This window comes from Chrysemys picta, chromosome 25 (assembly GCF_011386835.1).
Source record: "Chrysemys picta bellii isolate R12L10 chromosome 25, ASM1138683v2, whole genome shotgun sequence".
Taxonomy (NCBI): domain Eukaryota; kingdom Metazoa; phylum Chordata; order Testudines; family Emydidae; genus Chrysemys; species Chrysemys picta.
This window is the reverse complement of record NC_088815.1, coordinates 14,444,169-14,465,708: the sequence shown is the minus strand read 5'-3', so window position 1 is coordinate 14,465,708 and position 21,540 is coordinate 14,444,169. Positions and strand designations below refer to the sequence as shown.

General features: G+C 58.7%; 1 protein-coding gene across 2 annotated transcripts; it reads right to left on the bottom strand.

Annotated features, from left to right (window-relative positions):
• Positions 1-51: 51 nt before the first annotated feature.
• TM6SF2 (transmembrane 6 superfamily member 2) lies at positions 52-12,332 on the bottom strand. 2 transcript variants are annotated; one of them, XM_005278957.4, is made up of 10 exons: positions 11,967-12,331; positions 8,173-8,276; positions 7,530-7,627; positions 7,043-7,146; positions 6,177-6,259; positions 5,678-5,802; positions 4,090-4,191; positions 3,643-3,735; positions 3,092-3,211; positions 52-1,194 (listed from the first exon to the last, which is right to left on the bottom strand). In XM_005278957.4, the coding sequence occupies exons 1-10, from the start codon at positions 12,056-12,058 to the stop codon at positions 988-990; spliced, it is 1,128 nt and encodes a 375-aa protein (XP_005279014.1). In that variant the 5' UTR covers positions 12,059-12,331; the 3' UTR covers positions 52-987. The 2 variants fall into 2 exon arrangements, with proteins under 2 accessions (XP_005279014.1, XP_065434660.1); XM_065578588.1 differs by lacking the exon at positions 4,090-4,191 and having other exon boundaries at positions 11,967-12,332.
• Between the last annotated feature and the right edge of the window lie 9,208 nt (positions 12,333-21,540).

Below are 21,540 nucleotides of genomic sequence, written 5' to 3'. Positions count from 1 at the left end.
CCACAGCAGCGACTGTGAGCGCCTGAAAAAATATCCAGCCACAGCAGGGTTAAAAGTCACAGCACAAAATGATTTTATTCTGTAAACCATCTGTTATGGAGGGTCTCTGGCACCCCCTCCTTTAAGCATTGCAGCATGGCTAAGGAACAAAGCCTCCCTCCCCCACCCCCGACATGTCTCTGCAGAACAAGAGGACACGGTGAGCAGCAATTCTGAGGGAGACGCAGCCTGCAGGGTGCCCCATGGCACCGAGAGGGGCAGGGCAGTGGGAACTGGCTTTGGGACGGGAGACAGGTGCTCCCCAAGCCAGGACACAGCCAGCCACTCCAGAGCCAACCCCCTAAACACCACCAGGGTCACAGTAGCCGGCACAGCCTCAAGGCACCTCTGCCTCCATCACCTTCCCCCTGGTGCCGCAGCAGCCCGGACCCCAAGGGATGTCCCTGCCGAAGGGCCCACGGGTGCCAACACCATTAAGGGCCCCAAGGCAAAGGCCAACAGGGAGGCGGGTGGAAGAGGGCTCAGAGCAACCACTCCGCACCCCTGGGCCTGGTGGCTGGTGCTGGGGAGGGGAGGGAGACTCACGCCCTCACTCCATAGCGCTCCCCTCTGGCGGGGTGAGGAGTGCCGCTGAGAGGCTGACGGGCCAATCAGGCCTTGAGAAGAGCCTCAGAGCTCCATGAAGGATGGGGGGGGAGGGAGCCCAGAGCCAAAGAGGAGGAACAAGACCCTGCCATGCACAAAATCCCCGAACGCTTGCTGTGAAACTCCCCCCACCCTCAAAGCAGGGATCCTCCTTCCCCTCAGCGGCTTGTCCCCTGGAGCCGCATGGCCTGGCTGCTAACCCAGCAGGGACGGAGATTTCGGCATCCCGCTGCCCCCAGCCAGGCTGAGCGTACTGGGGCCCGTGGTGTGTGTGTGGTGGTGGCGGGTAGCAGCTCCTCCTTGCAATGTCCAGGCACTGGAGGCAGGAGCCAAGCTCTCTCCTCACTGATGCTTCTTGATCCCGTCCTGGCCGGTGGGAGCAGCTGGCTGGAAGAAGCCGGGGTTGCGGAGGCAGCGGTAGGCGAGGAGGTGCGGGCCCAGCGCGTAGAGGACGTTGGTGAGGAGGAAGACCCACCAGACCTCCTCCGGGGTGCGGTAGGGATAGGGGGTGCGGTGGTGCAGGGAGGAGCCCACGTGGGAGAACTGGGCCTGAAATGCACAAGAGGGGCAGGGTGACGGGAGACGCTGCCCACGGCACCTGCCCGGTGAGCCCCCCTGCCAGCCCCTCCCTCTGCAGTGAGTGGGAAGCCCTGGCTGGTGGGGCCCCAGCCCCACAGAGGGGAAGTGACTGGGCTACGGAGCAGTAAGCGGGCGCCAGCGGATAGTGCTGGCTCCCACCCATGTGCAGGCCCCAGGTTCGAGAGAACGGCTGATGGGAAAGAACCTATTGCACCATGGAGAAATCACCAGCAGAACTCACATCCGCAAGACTGCAAGGGCCAGACGCTCCCACCTCAGCCCCAGCAACCCGCCCAAACAACGGGGGCGGCTTCTCACCCGGCTTGCACCCGGCAGCTCCACCGCGAACAACGGGGGCAGGAGCAGATTCTCCACTTAGAGCAACAGGGGTTGTGAGGGCTGATCTCCTTTCAAGGCCTGGCCCCAATTCCCCACCCCCGCAGCCCAAGTGTCACAAGTAGGTGAGACCCTGTTATGCATAAATCCAGCAGGGCCAAGAGCTAGGGATTAAAGAGGGTAAGTGCCATCCTCATGCTCCAGGGCGTATAAGTGCATTAGCAGCTGAGGTCAGGAAGGAATCGCCTTGGGAAGATAATGGTACACAGCCAGGCACACAACGGGGTTTGTCCCCTGACGAATCCAGCACTGGTCCCTGTTGGGCCAAGGGGTTGGGGCTAGCCGGCCCCGGGGCTACGCTGGGGCAGTCTTGCTCATGCTGATAGCAGGGCTGCGTGCTCCCCCGTACCCTATTGATAGCTACACGGGGCGCTGGCTCAAGTCTATTTCTGTGAAACTAATCCACGTCCGCCATTAACATCCGTTGAGAGAGTAATTATCAGGCTCTGCTCGTTGCCATAGAAACTGCTCCACATGCAAACCCAGGGACGGGGGAATCGTGAGAGGTCAGAACACGCTTGTCCAGGAGCCTCGTGCAGGGGCACTGGCCTAGAGACACACCGGCCCTCTGCAATGCAATGGCTCCCGCCTACAGAGACAGCTCGGTGCATTGCTCTCGCTGAGCCACGGAGCGTGGCTAGCTAGTAGGTAGGCGGCTCGGTACAGCCCTGTGCCAGCCTGGGGGAGGTGTGTAAAGGCTGCTGGGACCGTGGCCCGAAACCGAGGCCTCCCCCGAGACACTGGCTCGAGGAAAGATCTGGGAAGCTGGCACTGAGAGCTGGGTCTGCGACTCCATCTCAGTGGCGTCTCGCCACATCTCCGAAGAGGGGCTGAGTGGGACACCGCGGGGAGGGGGAATGGTAAGTTTCAGAGCAAACTCCCGCTGTGCTTTGAGCAGAGAGCGATTTCCAGGTGTAAACAGGGCCGGCTGTGGTTCCAGATCATCGCGTCCCAGGGTCTGTCCCTCCCACACCCACAGAGATCAGCGCAGAACCCCAGGCAGGAGTCAAACGTCCCTGCAACTACGGGCAAAATAAGAGGGATAAGCCTCATTTTAATCTCCTCCCCCCGCTTCAGAGCTGGAGCCCTCGTGCGGCTCAGCAGTGAGGAGAGGCTGGATTACCAGCCTCCGTGGGACCCCGGTGGTCAGGGGCTGAGCCCTCCCCTTGACCCTCCCCTCGCTTTACATCAGACTGAGTTAAAGAAAAAAAAACCCTCAGGACACCTGGGTTCTATTCCTAGCTCCGCCGCAGACTGGCTGGGTGGCCTTGGCCCAGTCACCCGCCACCCCCCTCCCATCTCTCCCTAAACTGTGAGCACCTGGGGGCAGGGACTGTCTCTCACTCTCTGTCGATGAAGCACCAGCAGAACGGGGCCCTGTTCTCATCCGCGGCCTCTACTGCAATACACCTAACAATAGGCCCAGGGTCTGCTGTGCCCCAGGGAAATCCCAGCCCCGGCCCCTCGTTACCTGCGCTACGGCTCCAGCAAACACCAGGGCCCAGTCGGGCAGCCACGTGCAGCCAGGCCGCAGGAGCCCGTAAATGCCAAGGCAGAAGAACGGGAGGACGTAGAACATGTAGACCAGCATCTGGCAGCAAAGGGAGAGAGGTCAGCACAGGCCTGAGCAGGGCGCTGCCGGGGCAAAGTGTGAGCACAGGGCAGGGGCTGGGAGACATAAGGAAGCGGGGGCTGGACCAGAACTCTGGATGCAAAACTGCCCTGCGCTTGCAGGAGTGCCCAGCGGGATGCTCCAGATCTCAGGCCCCCAGAATCCCCAATGTTCCCAGGCAGTTAAAATAAATGAATAAGCAGCACCCTCTCCTAAGGGATTTAGGTGCACAAGTCAATACACTCCAGCATCCCACGGCGCTTTATAGAGCCTCCCCCTGAATCTCTCTGGGCCTGAATTCCCGGCCTCAACGCCGGGGAGACCGATCCCGCCATTCTCCCACCCTTTGTCCGGCAGCCTGCCAGGACCTGCACCGAGAGCAGCTGGGCCCCAGCGGGCTCCGCACTCACCTGCACTTTGGGGTAGGCGACGGGGTCGCGCAGGTATGGCTCGTACTGGTAAATGTAGTCGAAGCAGGAATCGGACGGACAGTCCAGGACCACCTGGAGACACAAGCGGAGTGCCTGGGAAAGCCAGCTCTGATCCCCCGCCACCGACCCCTCACCCAGTTGCCCCCAGGAGACACAGAGTGCACGGGACAGCCAGATCTGACAGCCCAGGGCCATTCCCCACCCCCACATCAACCCCGTGCCCAGCTGCCCCTGTGCGATAAGCAGAGTGCATGGGAGATCTGGCCCCTGTCCCTGCCCCTCCCACTCACAGACTTTAAGGCCAGAAGGGACCATGATGATCATCTAGTCTGACCTGCTGCACATCGCAGGCCCCAGACCACCCCCCCCCCCTTCCCTGTAATGGAGCCGACCCTCTGGCGGAGTCACCGACTGGCCAGCCCTTACCAGCCCTCTGAAGAAGGTGAACGTCGCAGCCACCAGTAGGAACAGGATCAAGCCCACGTCCAGGGGCCGCTGATACAGACTCCTCTGCTGCTCCGCCGCAACCTGAACACGAGCGGCCGCAGTGGGGGTCAGGGACTGGGACGCTGGCCCTTTAAGTGGGAAACTTGAACGGGCTAAATTCAAAAGCCAGTTCCCTTTGCCTCCCCCTGGCTGGGCAGAAACCTCGATCCAGAGCCAGCAGCCCCAGGGGCGTCCCATCTCCGCCCTTTCAATGGTGGATCCATTCCCACCCTCAGCACAGTCTGCTTTTAAACGGGCAGCGAGAACCTCCTGCCAGGTCTGCTCCGGTTACTGAGGTTTCCAGAGAGGGGCCCAGCTCCGCAGGAAGGGAGGGGGGATGAGGATGGACGGGGTTGCGTTCACCCCCCACTCAGATGCAAAAACCCTTTTTAAATTAAAGTCCCTTAAAAGAATAAAAGGGGGGGAGGTCCCCCCGCCCCCCAGACCAGTGGGTTAAGGACAAAGGGATCTGCAGCCATCCCTAGACAGGGCAATCAGACGTGCCCAGGGCCCTGCTCCCGTCCATGGTGCAATGGACTCACACCTACAGCTCAGCGTGGGCTCTAGAGGACAGGACCGGAATGGGAGGCAGGAGACCTGGGTTCTGTTCAGTGATCCTGGGCCCGTCTTGTCTACTCAGCTTGGAGCAGGGCCTGTCTCTCACCTGTCTCTGCACTGTGCAGCGCCCGGCACAACGGGCACCGGAAGACGCCCCCAGGCCTAATGGTGCCAAAGCAGCACCTCTGCTCAGCTAGCAAAGGGAGCGGACGAGCCTGAGCGGGTGAGACACCCACCAACCAGCAGGGGGCAGCAGCGCACAGACACATTCACAGGGGGAGAGTTTGGACTAGGGTGACCAGATGTACCTATTGTATTTTCCACTGCACGCATCCGATGAAGTGGGTTTGAGCCCACAAAAGCTTAGGCCCAAATAAATGTGTTTGTCTCTAAGGTGCCACAAGGACTCCTGTTCGTTTTACTATAGGGACAGTCCCGATATTTGGGGCTTTTTCTTATATAGGTGCCTCTTACCCCCCACCCTAGTTTGTACCCGGCACCAAAAGCAACTGCATTTTGCCATCCCGCCAGCCTGGCAAAAGGGTGCCAGCTGTGCATGTGACGAGGGATGGGTAAGGGATCAGGGGCAATTCCTGCCGGGTTTGCTCACCAACCCCCAGCCTCCAAAACGGGGGTTTTCCCAAACAACGGTGTAAAATACAGGGCTGGAATATGGGAAAAAACAATCCGCGGCTTGAACCCTAACCAAGCCCTTAGCTCGGATGGAGGCCAGTGGTGGAGAAGGGGTACCCGGCTCTAGGAACAGCACCCCAATGCTCTGTAATGATCCCAAGGGGCCAGCAGCTCTGTCTCGGCCCCAATGGAAGACGTTGCCTGCAGACTCCCTAGCCACAGGCAGGGGGTTGGCTCCGCACAGGCCCAGGGCATCCCATGCCCAGTCACCAACACCTGCATGCCTCTCGCAGGCCACCTGCCCCAGCTGGGACCCCCAGCCTGCCGACCCGCCTACCTTCTCAGCAGTGCAGCAGGGAAGGGGTTTTGGCTGGCTGAAGAGTCTCATCCCAGCCCAGACTGGGATCAGGATGTAGGGCACGTTGAGCAGGAAGGAGGGGCGGATCTCGGAGCTGTACTTCCCTAAGAGAGAAGAGTCCCCAGTTGTGCATGCAGCAAGACCAGCCCTAGAGACCGGTGCCTTTGGTTAACCCCATGGAGAGCGCGTAGCAACGCCCCACTCCTCCCACATCCCCCCTGCACCATTCCACCCTGACGGGATGGGAGAAGGGGGTTCCTGTCCCACGCACACCCGGGCTTCTCTGCCACCAAGGGGGCCTGTTAGTGCCGGTTTTAGTGACGCACGCTGGACTTGAACCCGCGGCTCTGGGGTGTGTCCCTGCAGAGGCAGAGCGGAGCACGGGCAACGTGCGAAGGACATAGACCGACCCCCATGAGACCAGAGCTCATAGCAGAGGGTAGCTCCCCAGGGCTTGTCCCTGGCAGGCCCCCCTTACCTAACATGTTCCCAGGCAGGAAGACGACAATGCTCATCATCAGGGAGCCCAGCCAGTAGAGACCCAGGGTCCTGTAGTTCTTCCTGGGGAGACAGTGGAAATTCAACACCCTCTTGGGGCTCAGATCAGCCTTTCCCACCTCACCCCATCACTCAACCCCTGCTGCGTTCATAGGTTTCTTCCCCTCGCCTGCTCTCCCGGGTTAGTGGCAAGGTGGGGTCAGCCCTGCCACGTCACAGCGTGTGGGTTCAGATGGGCACGCCGCCACCCCAGAGCAGCCTCCCCTCCAACAGCCGCTCCTCCCTAGCAGCATACCAGCACCAGAAGGGGACTGCTACCCTGCCTGGCCTCCCACCACCCAGAGCGCCCTGGCTGCAGGTCCCCACCAGCCCGGGAATTCTTCCTCACATTGGCTCCTGGTGCTGCCCATTGCTCACAGGGCTGCTACCAACTGGGCAGGGCACATCCATGCCCGGAGACCCCCTCACTTCCCCTGGGAGGACCTGGGCTGCTGCCCTGTACTGACCGGAGCTCCCCACTGCTCCTGCAGTAGCATCAGATGCCAAGAGGGCTGGAGTTCGGGTCGGTTACTCAGCCCGGCTCTCCGTGCCCATGGCCGGGAGGTCCCTCGAGAACAGGCCCACGCAGGAGATTCCTGCAGCTTCCAATCCTGGCTGGGACCTTGTGCAAAATACTACGGGACGGTTGATTATGGTTCCCCTAGCGCCCTCACTTGGCCCCTTCCCCAGACTGTTCCAGCAAAAAGCAACCCCCACTCTCCTCCGCCCACCGCTTGGAAGCAGCCATGCAACGCCCAGGGAATGAACCGGAGATCCGAATCGCCTAGAGTGTCAGTCCCCTCTTACCTTTGTGTGATGGCTACGATCATGGCGAGGTAGAGCAGGTAGTGCACGATGCCGTCCCAGTAACAGATCATGATGCCGTAAGCCGTGCGTAGGTACGGCTCGCCCTGCCCACCAGAAAGGCATCGAGTCACTTCCCCAGCTGGGCATGACGACGCTCAGCCCAATGCCCACATGTGCCTGCCCCCATCTGGTTGCTCTACCCAGGGGCCAGTGCCGGGCATGGGGAGCTGCGGGGGGCTTAGGAGACGGAGCTGTGCCACAGCTCGTTTAAAGGAACAAGGGCTCAGATCTCCACCGCGGTTGCTTAGACCTGTGCCAATGAGTGCAGCGTGGCTTTAACCCCCCTTTGCACTGGGGGAAGGGCCTGCCCGCAGGGGAGCAGGCCCATGGTGTTTGTAAGGGAGCAGGGATGGGATGCTATGGGGTCTGGCCAGGGCAGCGTGATGTTCTGGGAATCCTGGGCGCGTGATGGCAGCCGGGGTGGTACCTCCTTCATGTAGAACTCCATGAAGCCGCTGATGTAGCCATCCTCCTCCAGTGAGATGATCAGGTCGATGACGGAGGTGAAAGAGAACACCGTGAACACTGCAGGCGGGGAGAGAGGGAGACAGGCTCACCTCTGTAGGGGGCCCCGAGCTCTGGCTGAGTCCATCCTGCTTGTGGGGCTCAGCCCTGGACCTGTCCTCGATGCCCTTCGGTGGGAGACTGGCAATGGAGACCCCGTCCAACCTCCCCGCCCCGGCCTCTCGCCGCTCCCTGCGCAGGCTGGGGCCAGTGTGTGCCAGCTGATGTGATGTTTTTGCCAGGCAGGCACCTTTCGCCTGGGGACTGAGCTGGGCCCTCCCCCCCCCCCGCCCACGGGCTGCCTGACGGCCGTCACATGGAAGCAGCCTCCAGTCACTGGCAGCCAGGGCTAGATTTGGGCCACCGCGCATCCCCTGCACCATCCAGACCCACCAGCACCTTCCCTGACACGGCTTCAATCCCCCTGAACCTCGCCCACCCACCTGCCGCCTACAGAGACCCAGGGCTCCTCCAACCACATTGGCTTGCTGCCTCTCTTGCCCAGGTAGGTGAACAGGAGCCAGGAGGGGGTCACTAAGCAGGGCCCCCCCCCCGCCGAGACTCACCGTAGAAGAGGGGATCCTGGGAATGGCTCCCTTCGCCCAGGAGATACACCATGCAGAACAGAACCAGCAACACCAGCGCCCCCGTCACCGCGATAGCCACTGGGCTGTAATACACGCCGGCAAGGGACAGGTCAGACTCTCGCAGCGTGACGCAAGGGGCTGCTGAGGGCCGGGCAAACCCCCTGCCCAGCCTCTGGCCCGATTAACTGTCCCGTCCCCCTTATCACCGCGCTCGGGACATGGAGCCCATCCGCAGAGGAGACTGAAGACCGTGGATGGAGTCAATGGGAGTTTGGCCATTGAGTTCAATGGGGCCAGGCTTCCCCCCGCCCGCTTCATGCCTCAGTTTCCACCAGTCGCCACGACCCTGTTGGCCGAGCGGGGAAGAGGCCACAGCCTGGGTTCTGATCTCACTCACCCCAGCTGAATTCCGAGGGGTTGCTCTAGATTTGTACCCGTGACAGTCAGCAGAATCTGAGCCCTGCACCCCTCCTGTTCCGTGGCCCTGGTAACAAGCAGGGCCCTGTGGCTTAGCAGATGGCACTTTTGGGGGGCTCATACAGGCACAGGCACAAGATCTGGTGAACAATTTTGGGCACCCAACTTGAGACGCCTTAAAGGGGCCTGCGTTTCAGAGGGTCGGTGCCCAGCACTGTCTGACCAGCTGGCCCCTTTAAGATGCTGGGATCAGACTGATTTGACAATCTTAGCCCCAGTGCCCCTGTTCCCCCCATCACAGCCCTTTTACAGTCGGTCTGGCGGGTCAGCTGATGTAAGTCCGGGGAGCCCCATTGACTTCAGTGCAGCAATGCCGCTTTACCCCAGCTAAGGATTTGACCCCAAACAGCTAGAACATCAGCAGGGATATTTTAACCTTAGCTGGATTTGAATCTTCAGTATTTTAAACCAGAGGCAGGACTTGTCAGCGCCAGGAACTAGCCACCCTCCCGGGTTTACACCCCCCTCCCCTTTCATCATACAGCACATTGCCAGGGAAAGACACGCCAGTGCCTGGCAGACCCGGTTCAAACAGCAGACTGACTGCCCAGGCTCTCGATCTGCGTGCTGTTCCCTGCACGCCAGCAGGTTTCACACGCCTCGCCCAGGCAAGGGCACCTGGGGAGCTAATTAATGGCCTGGCACTTTGCTGTCTAGCAGCCCCCAGCTTGCCCGGCTGACATTGGGGGCAAGAGGTCAAAGGTGAGGTATTGCCGCATTCGAAGGGTTTCAGTGAAGGGCTGGGGACGTGTAGGAACGGCAGCACCAGCAGGGAGAGCTCAGCGGACGCATGCTCGGGCTGCTGTAAGGCCCTCTAAGGACACACACGTCCAGCAAAGCCCTGGGCTCCCCCAAATCAGCCCAGGCTGTAAGGGGGCCTCCCAGCTTTCCGGGAGCAGGAGGGAGGGGGACAGCAATCGGCCATCCCATGGCAACGTGTTTCTAGTCCTAACCAAGCTGCCTCCTCCCCAGAGCTCTGCGCTGCATCATGAACCGGGCAGCATGGGCCCCCGCGGAGCAGAGAGGGGACGGCATCACGCATATTGCACACAGGCACCGAAGCAGGGAAAAGGCTTTGCTGGATGAATGCGGCCACGAAGGCAAATGCAGGGCTCATTCCCTGGCTAGTGCCCTTGGCCCGGGGTCTAAGGGCACCTGGCAGAGAACAGCTTCCCCTAGGGAGATTTGCCCCTTCCCTGAGGCTGCTCCAACTCGCCCCAGGGGCCAGGCAGAGCCCCAGGAGGTGGGGACCCCAGGGGTGACTTAGAGCCCCCCTCCCCACCGACCCAGCCCCAAGTGCAGGAACCATGGACCAAGGGTGAGGCCTCAGCTCTCGGGGCTCCAGTGGTGCCTGGACCCCCAATAAAGTACAACTGTCTGGCTGGGATCCCTTGGGCAAACCCCCTGGGCGAAGCTCCCAGCTGGGACCCTGCGTAACACTGCCGCTTTGGGTGGAGGGTGGGGACTCTGTAGAAAGCAAAGGATCCTACTGCGGCCTGGGGTTTTGCTTTTGGAAGGGGGGGGGCAGGAGGGGTTTTGCCAACACCAGCCGCTGGATGCAGCAGGGTTCAAAGTACAGCCAGCCTACGCGCCGGGGCAGGCCGAAGGCCGAGCCCTCAGGCTGAGCAGAGCACACGGCAGCATCCAGGCGGCAGGGCAGGTCCGACCAGACCAGAGCCAGGCACACTGAGTTCAAACGCTCTCAGCAAGGGCCTGACCCAACATCCCCTGCAGTCAGAGGGAGTCCTGCCTGTCTGCTGACTTTGTGGGGTTGGGCGGGACCCTGGGTGGGGAAATACCCCCAACATACAGGGTGCTAGGAACAAACAAAGGTTTACAGTGACGTAACCCCCATCAACCCATCCAACTTTGCTCTTCTCAGAGCCAGGTGACCCCTTTGCTCCCGTGGGAACCGGACAGAGCTCTGCTCGGTGACAAGGGGCTTTGTGATGAATGCGAGGCGATTCCATCACTCGGGAGAGGAAAACAGGAGTAGAGAGAGAACCATAGGTCCATGTCGATTATTATTTATATTATGGTAGCACCTAGAAGCCCTAGCCAAGATCTGGGCACTGCAGAGACACATAAGGGATGGTTCCTGCCCCAAAGAGCCTACAGTCTTAGCAGACAGGGCAAAGGGTGATAGGGGAAACTGAGGCACAAAGAAGGGAAATGACTTGCCCAAGGTCTGACATAACTGAGCATGGAGGGAAATGACAGGCACTGTCTCCTCCTGAAATTCAGACCCTGCATCACAGCAGGGGCTGCTTCGAGAAGTCTCCTGCACAAGTACAAAGATAGGGGCCCGTCTCCCAACCGTCCAGGCCATTGTTACAATGGGCAAAATGCCAAGGCAGGTGTCACATGCTGGGTTTTATTCTGAAATGTCATTTTAGTTGAAATCATGAAGATTTCCATCTCCCTTCTCAGAGGCGGCGCTGCCATCACCTCTGAATATGGATGGCCATTAGCTGCTGCGCGATGATCAGAGACCATGTAAACCGATTAGAAAGCGAATCTATAATGAGGGGAAAGATATTGCAAATTTGTGCTAGGACAGAGGGTACGTTGTAGGGAAATCCATCCTGAGCTCTCTTCTCTTCTTCCAAGAAGCAATTTCATTCGTTGTAAGAGCGACAGGACCAGCACGGCTCCTACTTTTGCTTTGTGAGCGATAAAGCTGAACATATTAAGGCATTTTCCACGAAAGCCTTTAACCCTGCTGCAAAACAAAGTGAAAGCCATGGCTAATTCTGGCATTCAACAGGCGGCGTTAACAGCTCACACTCCAAAAGTATCACCCAGCAGCCAGGGAGCTCATCTGCAGCCCACAGACTGCAAGACAGCAGAGGACAACCTGAGTTCAGCAAGGCTGAGGGTCCCCCAACCCCAGCGCATACAGACGAGTGGAATTCAGGCTAAAATCCTGGGGTGGGAACTAGTCTCTGGGTCTATGGAAAGCAGCCAGGCTCCAGTATTGCAAGAGGCGGAGAACAGTCTGTGCCTGGCCTTAAAAGGTGACCCCCAAAATACCAGTGATGGGGGAGATGTGAGCAAGTGTTGTCTAAAGTGCCTCGCAGAGGCTACCCGGCCACTGTCGTTATTGCCAGTAATTACAACAACCCCCACAGGGCCCCCAAGAGATCAGGGCCCCGTTGCGCCAGGCGCTGCACAGACCGACTAGACCCTGGGCCAAAGCGCTCACAATCCCACTAGCTCGCCCGGGAGGCGCAGCCTGCGCACAGCGCGCAGGGAGCGCCCCAGGGAGCGCAGCGCAGCGCAGGCCGGATACTTACTGCGCCAAGGCAGCGACGCAGTTCAGCGCGTAGGACACAGGGAAGGCGGCGAGGGACAGGCCGACGGCCCCCGGGACCGCGGGCAGCTGCATCGCGAAGGGGCCCCGCTGCTGTTCCGCGGCCAGCGGCCTCCCACCCCTGCTCCCCGCTGGGGCCAGAGGGAAGCGGACCCACGTCCCCCGCAAGCGCCCGGTCCGGTCCGTCGCCCCGAATCCAGCCCAGCCCGCAGCGCACGATCCCCGGCCCCCATGCAAAGGTCGCAGACTTTCGTCCCCGGGGCCACTCGCTCGTGCCCAGCCTGAGTCAACACGGCCCGCTCCCGGGTGGAGCTGCTGGCCCAGAGGCGGAGCCGGAGCCTTTGCCCCGCCCGCCGCTTTGCAGGCTCTGCCCGGGAAGTTTTCAGGGACAGATCAAGACTGAGAGGCTCCTTCCTCCCCCCGGGTAGAGCCAGGCGCTGGGACTCCTGGGCTCTACCCCCCGTCTGCACTGGCGCCTTAGACAAGGCAAGTTAGCCTGTGTCCCCGGCCCGGCCTGGCCTGCTGGACCATTCACACAGGGCTGCCTGGAGATTCAGCCAAGTGCTTGAGCAGCATTGGGAAGACAAGGACTATCAGAGGGGTAGCCGTGTTAGTCTGAATCTGTAAAAAGCAACAGAGGGTCCTGGGGCACCTTTGAGACTAACAGAAGTATTGGGAGCATAAGCGTTCGTGTTCTGAAGAAGTGAGGTTCTTACCCACGAAAGCTTATGCTCCCAATACTTCTGTTAGTCTCAAAGGTGCCACAGGACCCTCAAGGGCTATCAAGTCAGCGGGAAACCTGCCGGCCTCCTTCGCCAGCTCCTGCAACCACCCCCCCGGGAGCAGGCAAAACACAACCCCGGGCAGGCCCCTGCCACCGCCTGGCTCCAACTCACCAGGTGCCCACCCACCCTCCACTGCACTCAGAGCCAGCCGGGTTATGTCTCAGTTTCAGTTGCAGAGAAGTTTATATCTGGTTAGTGTGACGGAGCAGGGAGCAGGGCAGATTTGACCTGGGAATGTTGCAGGGGGGTTGCAGTGGGGATGTGGGACTTCCCTTGAAGGGAGCTACCTGAGCTGTAACCTGAGCCAGGAACGGGGGTGGGGAGAATTAACACCTTCTGCCCGGGAGACTGAACAAAGGAGAGGAGCAGCGGGAGGGGCTGGGAGTTTAGTTTCGGTTGGGGCTGGGTGGTGCAAGGCAGGGAACCCCAAGCTGGGGTCTAAGCTCCCTGAACCTCCCAGAGGGACCTAATTGAGGGGGGTCTGGTCGTACCTACACGCTCTGCTTGAGACTGTGTTCCTGTCCTTGAATAAACCTTCTGCTTTACTGGCTGGCTGAGAGTCGCAGTGAATCTCGGGAAGAGGGGTGCAGGGCCCTAACTCCCCCACAATCCGCAACAACTGGTGGCAGCGACGGGATCTACTGCACCCCGTGGACGGCGCTTCCTGCAGTAAGTGACTGGGGAGCAGTAAAACGAAGGGGGATTGACGGGGACCAGGCCTGCTGAAGAGTGGGAGAGAGACGGTTATTACCCCTGGGAGTGTGTGACCAGCGAGAAGGACTTTTGCAGTAACAGGGTCCCCCGGGGGGATCGCAGCGAGTGGTCCCAGGGGCGGAGGAGTCTGCAGCTCGACCCTGGCAGAGAGGCGGTGACCTCGAGAAGGGCTGGCACACTAGGGGTCCCCCTGGGAACTGTGGGGAGCTGTGAGCACACAGGCCGGTGAGTGGCCAGCAGGAAGATGTATGCCAAGCGGCTTAAGAGCGACCTGGTGGAGCTGTGCAAGCAGAGGCAGCTGCGCATTGGGAGGCTCACCAAAGAACAGCTCATTGCCCAGCTGGAGGCGGAAGATCGCGCGAATGAACTGATCCCTGTGTCTCAGGGAAGCAGCCTGGCAAATGCAGCGCAGGCACCAGTGTCTGTCCCAGCTGGGAGTGGTCAGCCGGCTGCTGAGGGCTTCCCGAGACCCCTCCTTCCTATGCCTAGGGGAAGGGTGGGGAGGAGCCCAGCAAATACCGAAGGCGCCGTGATCCCCCCGGCCAGCAGGGGGTCCCCCCGGCGAAGCCCGCCGGCCAGCAGAGGAGCCTCCCGGCGACGTTCGGCATCCGGGGAGCGGAATTGGCTGGAATGGGAGAAAGAGCTAAAACTGAGGGAGCTGGAGGATCGTGAACAACAGAGACAGCATGAAGAGAGACAGCGTCAGCATGAACGGGAGGAGAAAGAGAGACAAAGACAGCATGAAGAGAGACAGAGACAGGAGAATGAGAGACAGCGTCAGCATGAACTGGAACTGGCGAGACTGAGGGGCAGCGAACCCCCGGCTGCGGTGAGTGAGGGGGGACCCAGGACTGCACGGAGCTTTGATAAGTGCATCATGGCCCCATACAAGGAGGGGGAGGACATGGATGACTTCCTGGAGGCCTTTGAGACGGCCTGCGAGCTGCACCGGGTGGATCCCGCGGACAGACTCCGGGTCCTTACCCCCTTACTGGACCCCAAATCCGTGGCATTGTACCGCCAACTGGGAGAGGCAGAGAAAGGGGACTACGAACTATTCAAAAGGGCCCTGCTACGAGAGTTTGGGCTGACTCCTGAGATGTACCGGGAAAGGTTCCGGGGTCAAGATAAAACCCCTGAGATCTCATATTTGCAACTAGCCGTCCGCATGGAAAGATACGCCAGCAAGTGGGCTGGTGGGGCCCAGACGAAGGAGGACCTGATTAAACTGCTGGTACTGGAGCAACTGTATGAGCGGTGCCCATCCGACCTGAGGCTGTGGTTGGTGGACAGAAAGCCAGAGAACCCGCGACACGCCGGGCAGCTGGCTGATGAGTTTGTAAAGAGCCGGTCAGGGGGTGGCAGGGAGGAGCCCCAAAGGAACAGGCCCGCCGCGATGCAGAGAGAGAGTCACCCTGGGACCTCCCAAAGGGGGAATATGGGGAATCCCCTCCCACGGGGAAGGCCCAGCATCAGGGACAACCGACCGGCTCGAGGGGACCCACGGGACCTGAGCTGCTATTACTGCGGCCGAAGAGGCCACGTTCGGGCCCAGTGCCCAAGCTCAAGGACAGACTGAGCAGACCGAACCCGCACCGGGTTAACTTGGTAGAGGCCCAGACGGACGAGGGGCAGGCTTCCCACGCAAGAGGGGCTGGCAGCTTATCAACTGCTCAAGAGAGAGAAGGGCCCCCGGCCAGCTTCTCTGGGGGGCCAGATGCTCCGGATTCAAAGTTCTCCGTTTACAGGGTTGGCGCGGGGCTGTCCCTGCGGAGCGAGTGCCTTGTTCCCCTGGAGGTGGATGGGAAGAAAGTTTATGGATACTGGGACACGGGCGCAGAGGTGACACTGGCCCGGCCCGAGGTGGTGGCCCCAGATCGGGTGGTGCCCAACACCTTCCTGACCCTGACCGGGGTGGGCGGGACCCCATTCAAGGTTCCCGTAGCGAGGGTACACCTGAAATGGGGGGCCAAGGAGGGCCCCAAGGACGTGGGAGTGCACCACCATTTGCCCACTGAGGTGTTGATGGGGGGGGACCTAGAGGACTGGCCAAGCAGCCCCCAGACCGCCTTAGTCGTGACCCGTAGCCAGAGCCGGCGAGGGGCACTACGCCCTGACCTTGGGAAGGATGTCCCACCGGAGGCACCGAACCCTTCCCGGGTGGGGAGGGAACACCCAAGGACAGGCCGCGGGGTGGCTGGGGCTTCCGACCCAGCCGACGAGAGGGAGCAGGTCCCCATCCCTTCCTCAGCCGCCGAGTTCCAGGCCGAGTTGCAGAAGGACCCCTCCCTGCGGAAGCTAAGGGGCCTGGCTGACCTCAGTGTGGGACAGACCATGAGGAGAGGATGCAAGGAGAGGTTCCTGTGGGAGAAGGGGTTCCTCTACCGAGAGTGGGCTCCCCCGGGGGAAGTGGAGTCGTGGGGGATCAGGAGGCAGCTGGTGGTTCCCCAGAAGTTTCGCCACAAGCTACTGTACCTGGCCCATGACATCCCTCTCGCAGGGCACCAGGGGATCCGGCGCACCAGGCAGAGGCTGCTACAGAACTTTTACTGGCCCGGGGTCTTCACCAACGTCCGGCAGTACTGCCGATCCTGTGACCCCTGCCAGAGGGTGGGGAAGGCCCGGGACAAGGGGAAGGCAGCATTGAGACCTTTGCCCATCATAGAGGAGCCTTTCCAGAAGGTGGCCATGGACATAGTGGGACCTCTCAGCAAGACGACCCGGTCTGGGAAGAAATACATCCTGGTGGTGGTAGATTTCGCCACCCGCTACCCCGAGGCAGTGCCCTTATCGTCCATTGAAGCAGACACTGTGGCGGATGCGCTGCTGACCATTTTCAGCCGAGTGGGGTTCCCCAAGGAAGTCTTGACGGACCAAGGGTCCAACTTCATGTCGGCCCTACTCCGGTGCTTGTGGGAGAGATGTGGGGTCCGGCACAACTGGGCCTCAGCATATCACCCCCAATCCAACGGGCTGGTGGAGAGGTTCAATGGGACGCTAAAAATGATGCTGAAAACATTTATGAATCAGCACCCGCAGGACTGGGACAAGTACTTACCTCACCTGCTGTTTGCGTACAGGGAGGTACCCCAGGAGTCTACCGGGTTTTCGCCTTTCGAACTGCTATATGGAAGGCGGGTAAGGGGGCCCCTCGACCTGATGAGAGACGAATGGGAGGGGAAGGCCACTCCTGACGGAGAGTCGGTGGTGGAGTATGTCCTGACCTTCCGGGAACGACTTGCCGAGCTCATGGGCCTGGCCAGGGAGAATCTGGCCAGAGCCCAGAGGAAGCAGAAGGTCTGGTATGACCGCACAGCACGGGCCCGCGCCTTCGCCACTGGGGATCAGGTGATGGTCCTCATCCCCGTGAGGAAAAACAAACTCCAGGCCGCCTGGGAAGGGCCCTTCAAGGTTGTCAAGCAACTAAACGAGGTAAACTATGTGGTGGAGCTGTCGAACCGGGCACACCACCACCGGGTGTACCATGTGAATATGATGAAGCCATATTATGACAGGGGGAATATGGTGTTGGCCGTGTGTGGACAGTGGGAGGGGCAGGGAGATGACCCTTTAGTAGATCTATTCCCTGGGACAAGAGTTGGCTTCCCCCTGGAAGCAATTCCCCTCTCTGATCGGCTAACCCCTGCCCAGCGAGCTGAGATCGGAGGGGTGCTGCATCTGTACCAGCAGCTGTTTTCCAACCAGCCTGGACGCACTAATCTGACTGTCCACCGGGTGCAGACAGGATCGCACCCGCCTATAAAATGCTCCCCCTTCCGAGCCACAGGGAAAACTGCTCAGGACCTGGAAAGAGAGGTCAATGACATGCTGGCTTTGGGGGTGATCCAGCCGTCTTCCAGCCCTTGGGCCTCGCCGGTGGTGCTGGTCCCCAAAAAGGACGGGTCGATCCGGTTCTGTGTGGACTATCGGAAGCTCAATGCCATCACTGTAGCCGATGCCTACCCCATGCCCAGGCCGGACGAGCTCCTAGACAAGCTGGGAGGTGCTCGGTACCTTACCACCATGGATCTTACAAAGGGCTATTGGCAAGTGCCGCTGGATGCAGATGCCAGGCTGAAATCGGCCTTTGTCACCCCTCTGGGGCTCTATGAGTTCCTGACCCTGCCCTTCGGCCTCAAGGGAGCGCCGGCCACCTTCCAGCGCCTGGTGGATCAGCTACTGAGGGGGATGGAGAGTTTTGCCGTGGCGTATATCGATGACATCTGTGTCTTTAGCCAGACCTGGGAGGACCACATATCCCAGGTTAGACAAGTGCTGGACCGACTCCAGAAGGCTGGGCTGACCGTAAAACCGGAGAAGTGCAAGGTGGGGATGGCTGAGGTATCCTACCTAGGCCACCGGGTGGGAAGCGGCTGCCTAAAGCCGGAACCAGCCAAAGTGGAGGTGATCAGAGACTGGCCCGCTCCTCAAACCAAAAAGCAGGTCCAAGCCTTTATTGGGATGGCAGGGTACTATCGGAGGTTCGTGCCCCACTTTAGCGCCATAGCCGCCCCCATCACTGAGCTGTGCAAGAAGGGGAAGCCAGACAAAGTGGTCTGGACCGAGGAGTGCCAGGAGGCTCTCCGGGCGCTGAAGGAGGCTCTGGTCAGTGGCCCAGTTCTGGCAAACCCAGACTTTGACAAGCCCTTTATGGTGTTCACCGACGCCTCAGACACAGGACTGGGGGCGGTGTTAATGCAGGAGGATGAAAAGGGGGAGAGACACCCCATCGTGTACCTGAGCAAGAAGTTACTACCCCGGGAGCAGAACTACGCGGCCATCGAGAAGGAATGCCTGGCCATGGTGTGGGCCCTCAAGAAACTAGAGCCATATCTCTTTGGGCGTCACTTCACCGTGCACACCGACCACTCTCCCCTGACCTGGCTGCACCAGATGAAAGGAGCCAACGCCAAGCTCCTGAGATGGAGCCTGCTCCTGCAGGATTATGACATGGACGTGGTCCATGTGAAGGGACGTGACAACCTGATAGCGGACGCGTTGTCCCGGAGAGGGAGCCCTGAACTTCCCCAGGTCACTGGTCAGAGTGACCCCGCTCAGTTCAGTCTCGAAGGGGGGAGAGATGTGACGGAGCAGGGAGCAGGGCAGATTTGACCTGGGAATGTTGCAGGGGGGTTGCAGTGGGGATGTGGGACTTCCCTTGAAGGGAGCTACCTGAGCTGTAACCTGAGCCAGGAACGGGGGTGGGGAGAATTAACACCTTCTGCCCGGGAGACTGAACAAAGGAGAGGAGCAGCGGGAGGGGCTGGGAGTTTAGTTTCGGTTGGGGCTGGGTGGTGCAAGGCAGGGAACCCCAAGCTGGGGTCTAAGCTCCCTGAACCTCCCAGAGGGACCTAATTGAGGGGGGTCTGGTCGTACCTACACGCTCTGCTTGAGACTGTGTTCCTGTCCTTGAATAAACCTTCTGCTTTACTGGCTGGCTGAGAGTCGCAGTGAATCTCGGGAAGAGGGGTGCAGGGCCCTAACTCCCCCACAATCCGCAACAGTTAGCAACAGCCCATAGCCCACCTCCGCCCTGCCCTCGCATCCTGCTGGTTAGGGTGACCAGATGTCCGGATTTTATAGGGACAGTCCTGATATTTGGGGCTTTTTCTTATATAGGCATCGATTACCCCCCACTCCAGTCCCGATTTTTCACATTTGCTATCTGGTCACCCTACTGCTGGTACTGGCACCTTCTCCAGTGGCACTTAGAGAAGCTGAGAGCACAGAGCAGATGGAGGAAGTTGAACACTGATGCCTTCAATAACACTCTTTCTCTTCCAAGATGGCAGCAGCATCGCTCCACCCTGTCGGAACAATTGACAAGGAGAAAGGGCTTCCCAGCAAAGTGGCCCTAAGCACCATCATCCTCTCACCAAACCGAACCACTCGTACATCTCGGGAGGCGGTGTCTTTTCAGCTGAGCTCTCTACTTCCAAGCTGATCAGCTGCAGCTCGGAATGAGAGACTGGTTGCTGGGACCAGAACGCTGGGCGCCAGTATCTGTGCCCTGGAAACCCACATTTTCCTGTTATTCCCAAGACATTCCAGCAGGGCTAAATTGCTCCGATATAATCGCACAAATGTGCCCGCTAGAGGCGGTTGCAATGTAGAATGTTGAGCTTCCCCGATTTTGCTTACATAAGATTGTCCTTAGCAAAAGAAATTTCCTAACTTACGTCCGTGGAAGTTATTGCAGAAGGATGGTTTTGAGAGAAAGAACTTAGCAAAATTCAAAGAGGGATTGGATATTTATCTGGTAATGAGAATAACCAGAGTTAATGGTAGTTAATGCTAATGGAAAGAGTTTTGGAAGGGCAATGAAACCTCATTTATTAGGAGTTAAGCCAATTTCTATTAGGACTCAGGATGGGACCTTTATGGGAAGAAATTACCCCACCTCTGCCTACTGTGGGGCTTCCCACACCATCCTCTGAAGAGAGTGGATACTGGACTAGATGGAGCATGAGTTTGATCCAGGCTGGCAGGTCTACTTCCCCCTTTCATAATCACGAGGATGAACATCTGACAGACCCTCTCTCTCTCGCCCCAATTTATTCCTACTCTGACTTCACTGGGTTTATGTCACAGATGCCTCTAGGTTCTTAAAAGGATGCATTTGGGTTCCTGTCTGCTCCCTAAATGCTCTCTCCCATGGACGTGACAGCCAAGAATATTGCATCTCTTCACCCTTGACATCTTCCTGCTGACCCCGATAGTCTGATTACATTCCATTACTCTGTAACTGCTCTGTAAGTACTTTACTGACAGCGTAAGCTGCAACCCAGGCTTTTGCTGACTGTGAATGAGATAATGCAGCTTTGGTTCAAGAACATAACCCGCTCCCACCCAACATAAAAGTCAGAAAAAGCCCGAAGGTCAACGTCCTCCATCAGGGAGGCAAAAAGACCTATTTCAGTAGCTGATGAAATCACTTTGCCATGGCAGTGTAGGATTGCTCCTTACTGCACATCGAGTATCCAGGGCTGGACTCTGTACTTCTGTCCCTGGGAAGCTCTTTCCACAGTCTAAACCGATCTAGAAAGTTTTTCCTCCAATATGCAGCTTTTCTTCATTTAATCTCATTACTCTTGGGGTTTAATGGACTTAACCACCATGAATTTATCCAGTTCTCTTTTAAACTCTGCTATAGTCCTGGCCTTCACAACCTCCTCAGGTGAAGGAGAAAAAACATCTTCAGATTTTGAGAGAGAATAAAAAGCTCATGAGAGCCACCACTTTTTACATGCCTTTGAGAGAATTGTAATCAGCAGAGAGAGAGCAGGTATTTCAAGGTCTCTGTTGAGGCAGGCTGTTTCCAGCATGATTGTGACCTCTCCATTTAACCTCTCTTTTCAGACATTGAGAGTCAATGCCAGGGGTTGGGGGAGGGACCAGGTTGAATGGTAGCACTTAGTGTGTGCCAGAAAAATTCGAAGAACCGAAGTGCTGTTTGTCAGACATTCACAAAAACAAAACGGTTGTCATCTGACCTTTCACCTTGCTTCCAAAAGCTTTCCACCTGAGCCGTTGTGTCATTCCTTCGCTCCATCACGATTCAGAGTCCACGGATGAATGAGTGGCGGTGCACTTTGCCCTGCACTGTTTCATTGCTTCGTTATGCAGCAGCAGAAGTGGAAGTTACTTTGCATATGCCCCGAGATGAGAATTCATCTTATTAAGCAACAATTCAAAGTACAGGCAGTTGTACACGCACTGATTAATAGCAGTGGGCGTGACACGACCATCTCTGTGCACAGAGGGAATGCAGCTCTGCCCCACCTCACACATTTGTGGGGTTTTAGTGCTTGTGAAAGGTACTAGATTATCAGCCACAGAGGCCAAAGTCCCATTTGCTCCCACACAAGCACAGAAATGTAAGCATCCCCCCAGCACTGCACTACCAATGCACTCTGGGTTACGGCAGAGGGATCCCATCTGGGACTGAGAAGGGAGTTTGAGCTCCCTGGGCCTTCCAGTGGTTAAAGTGTGTAACTTTACTTTCTGACTGTAAACTCCTCAGGGAAGGGACTGTCATTGTCCAGCGCCCACTGGCAC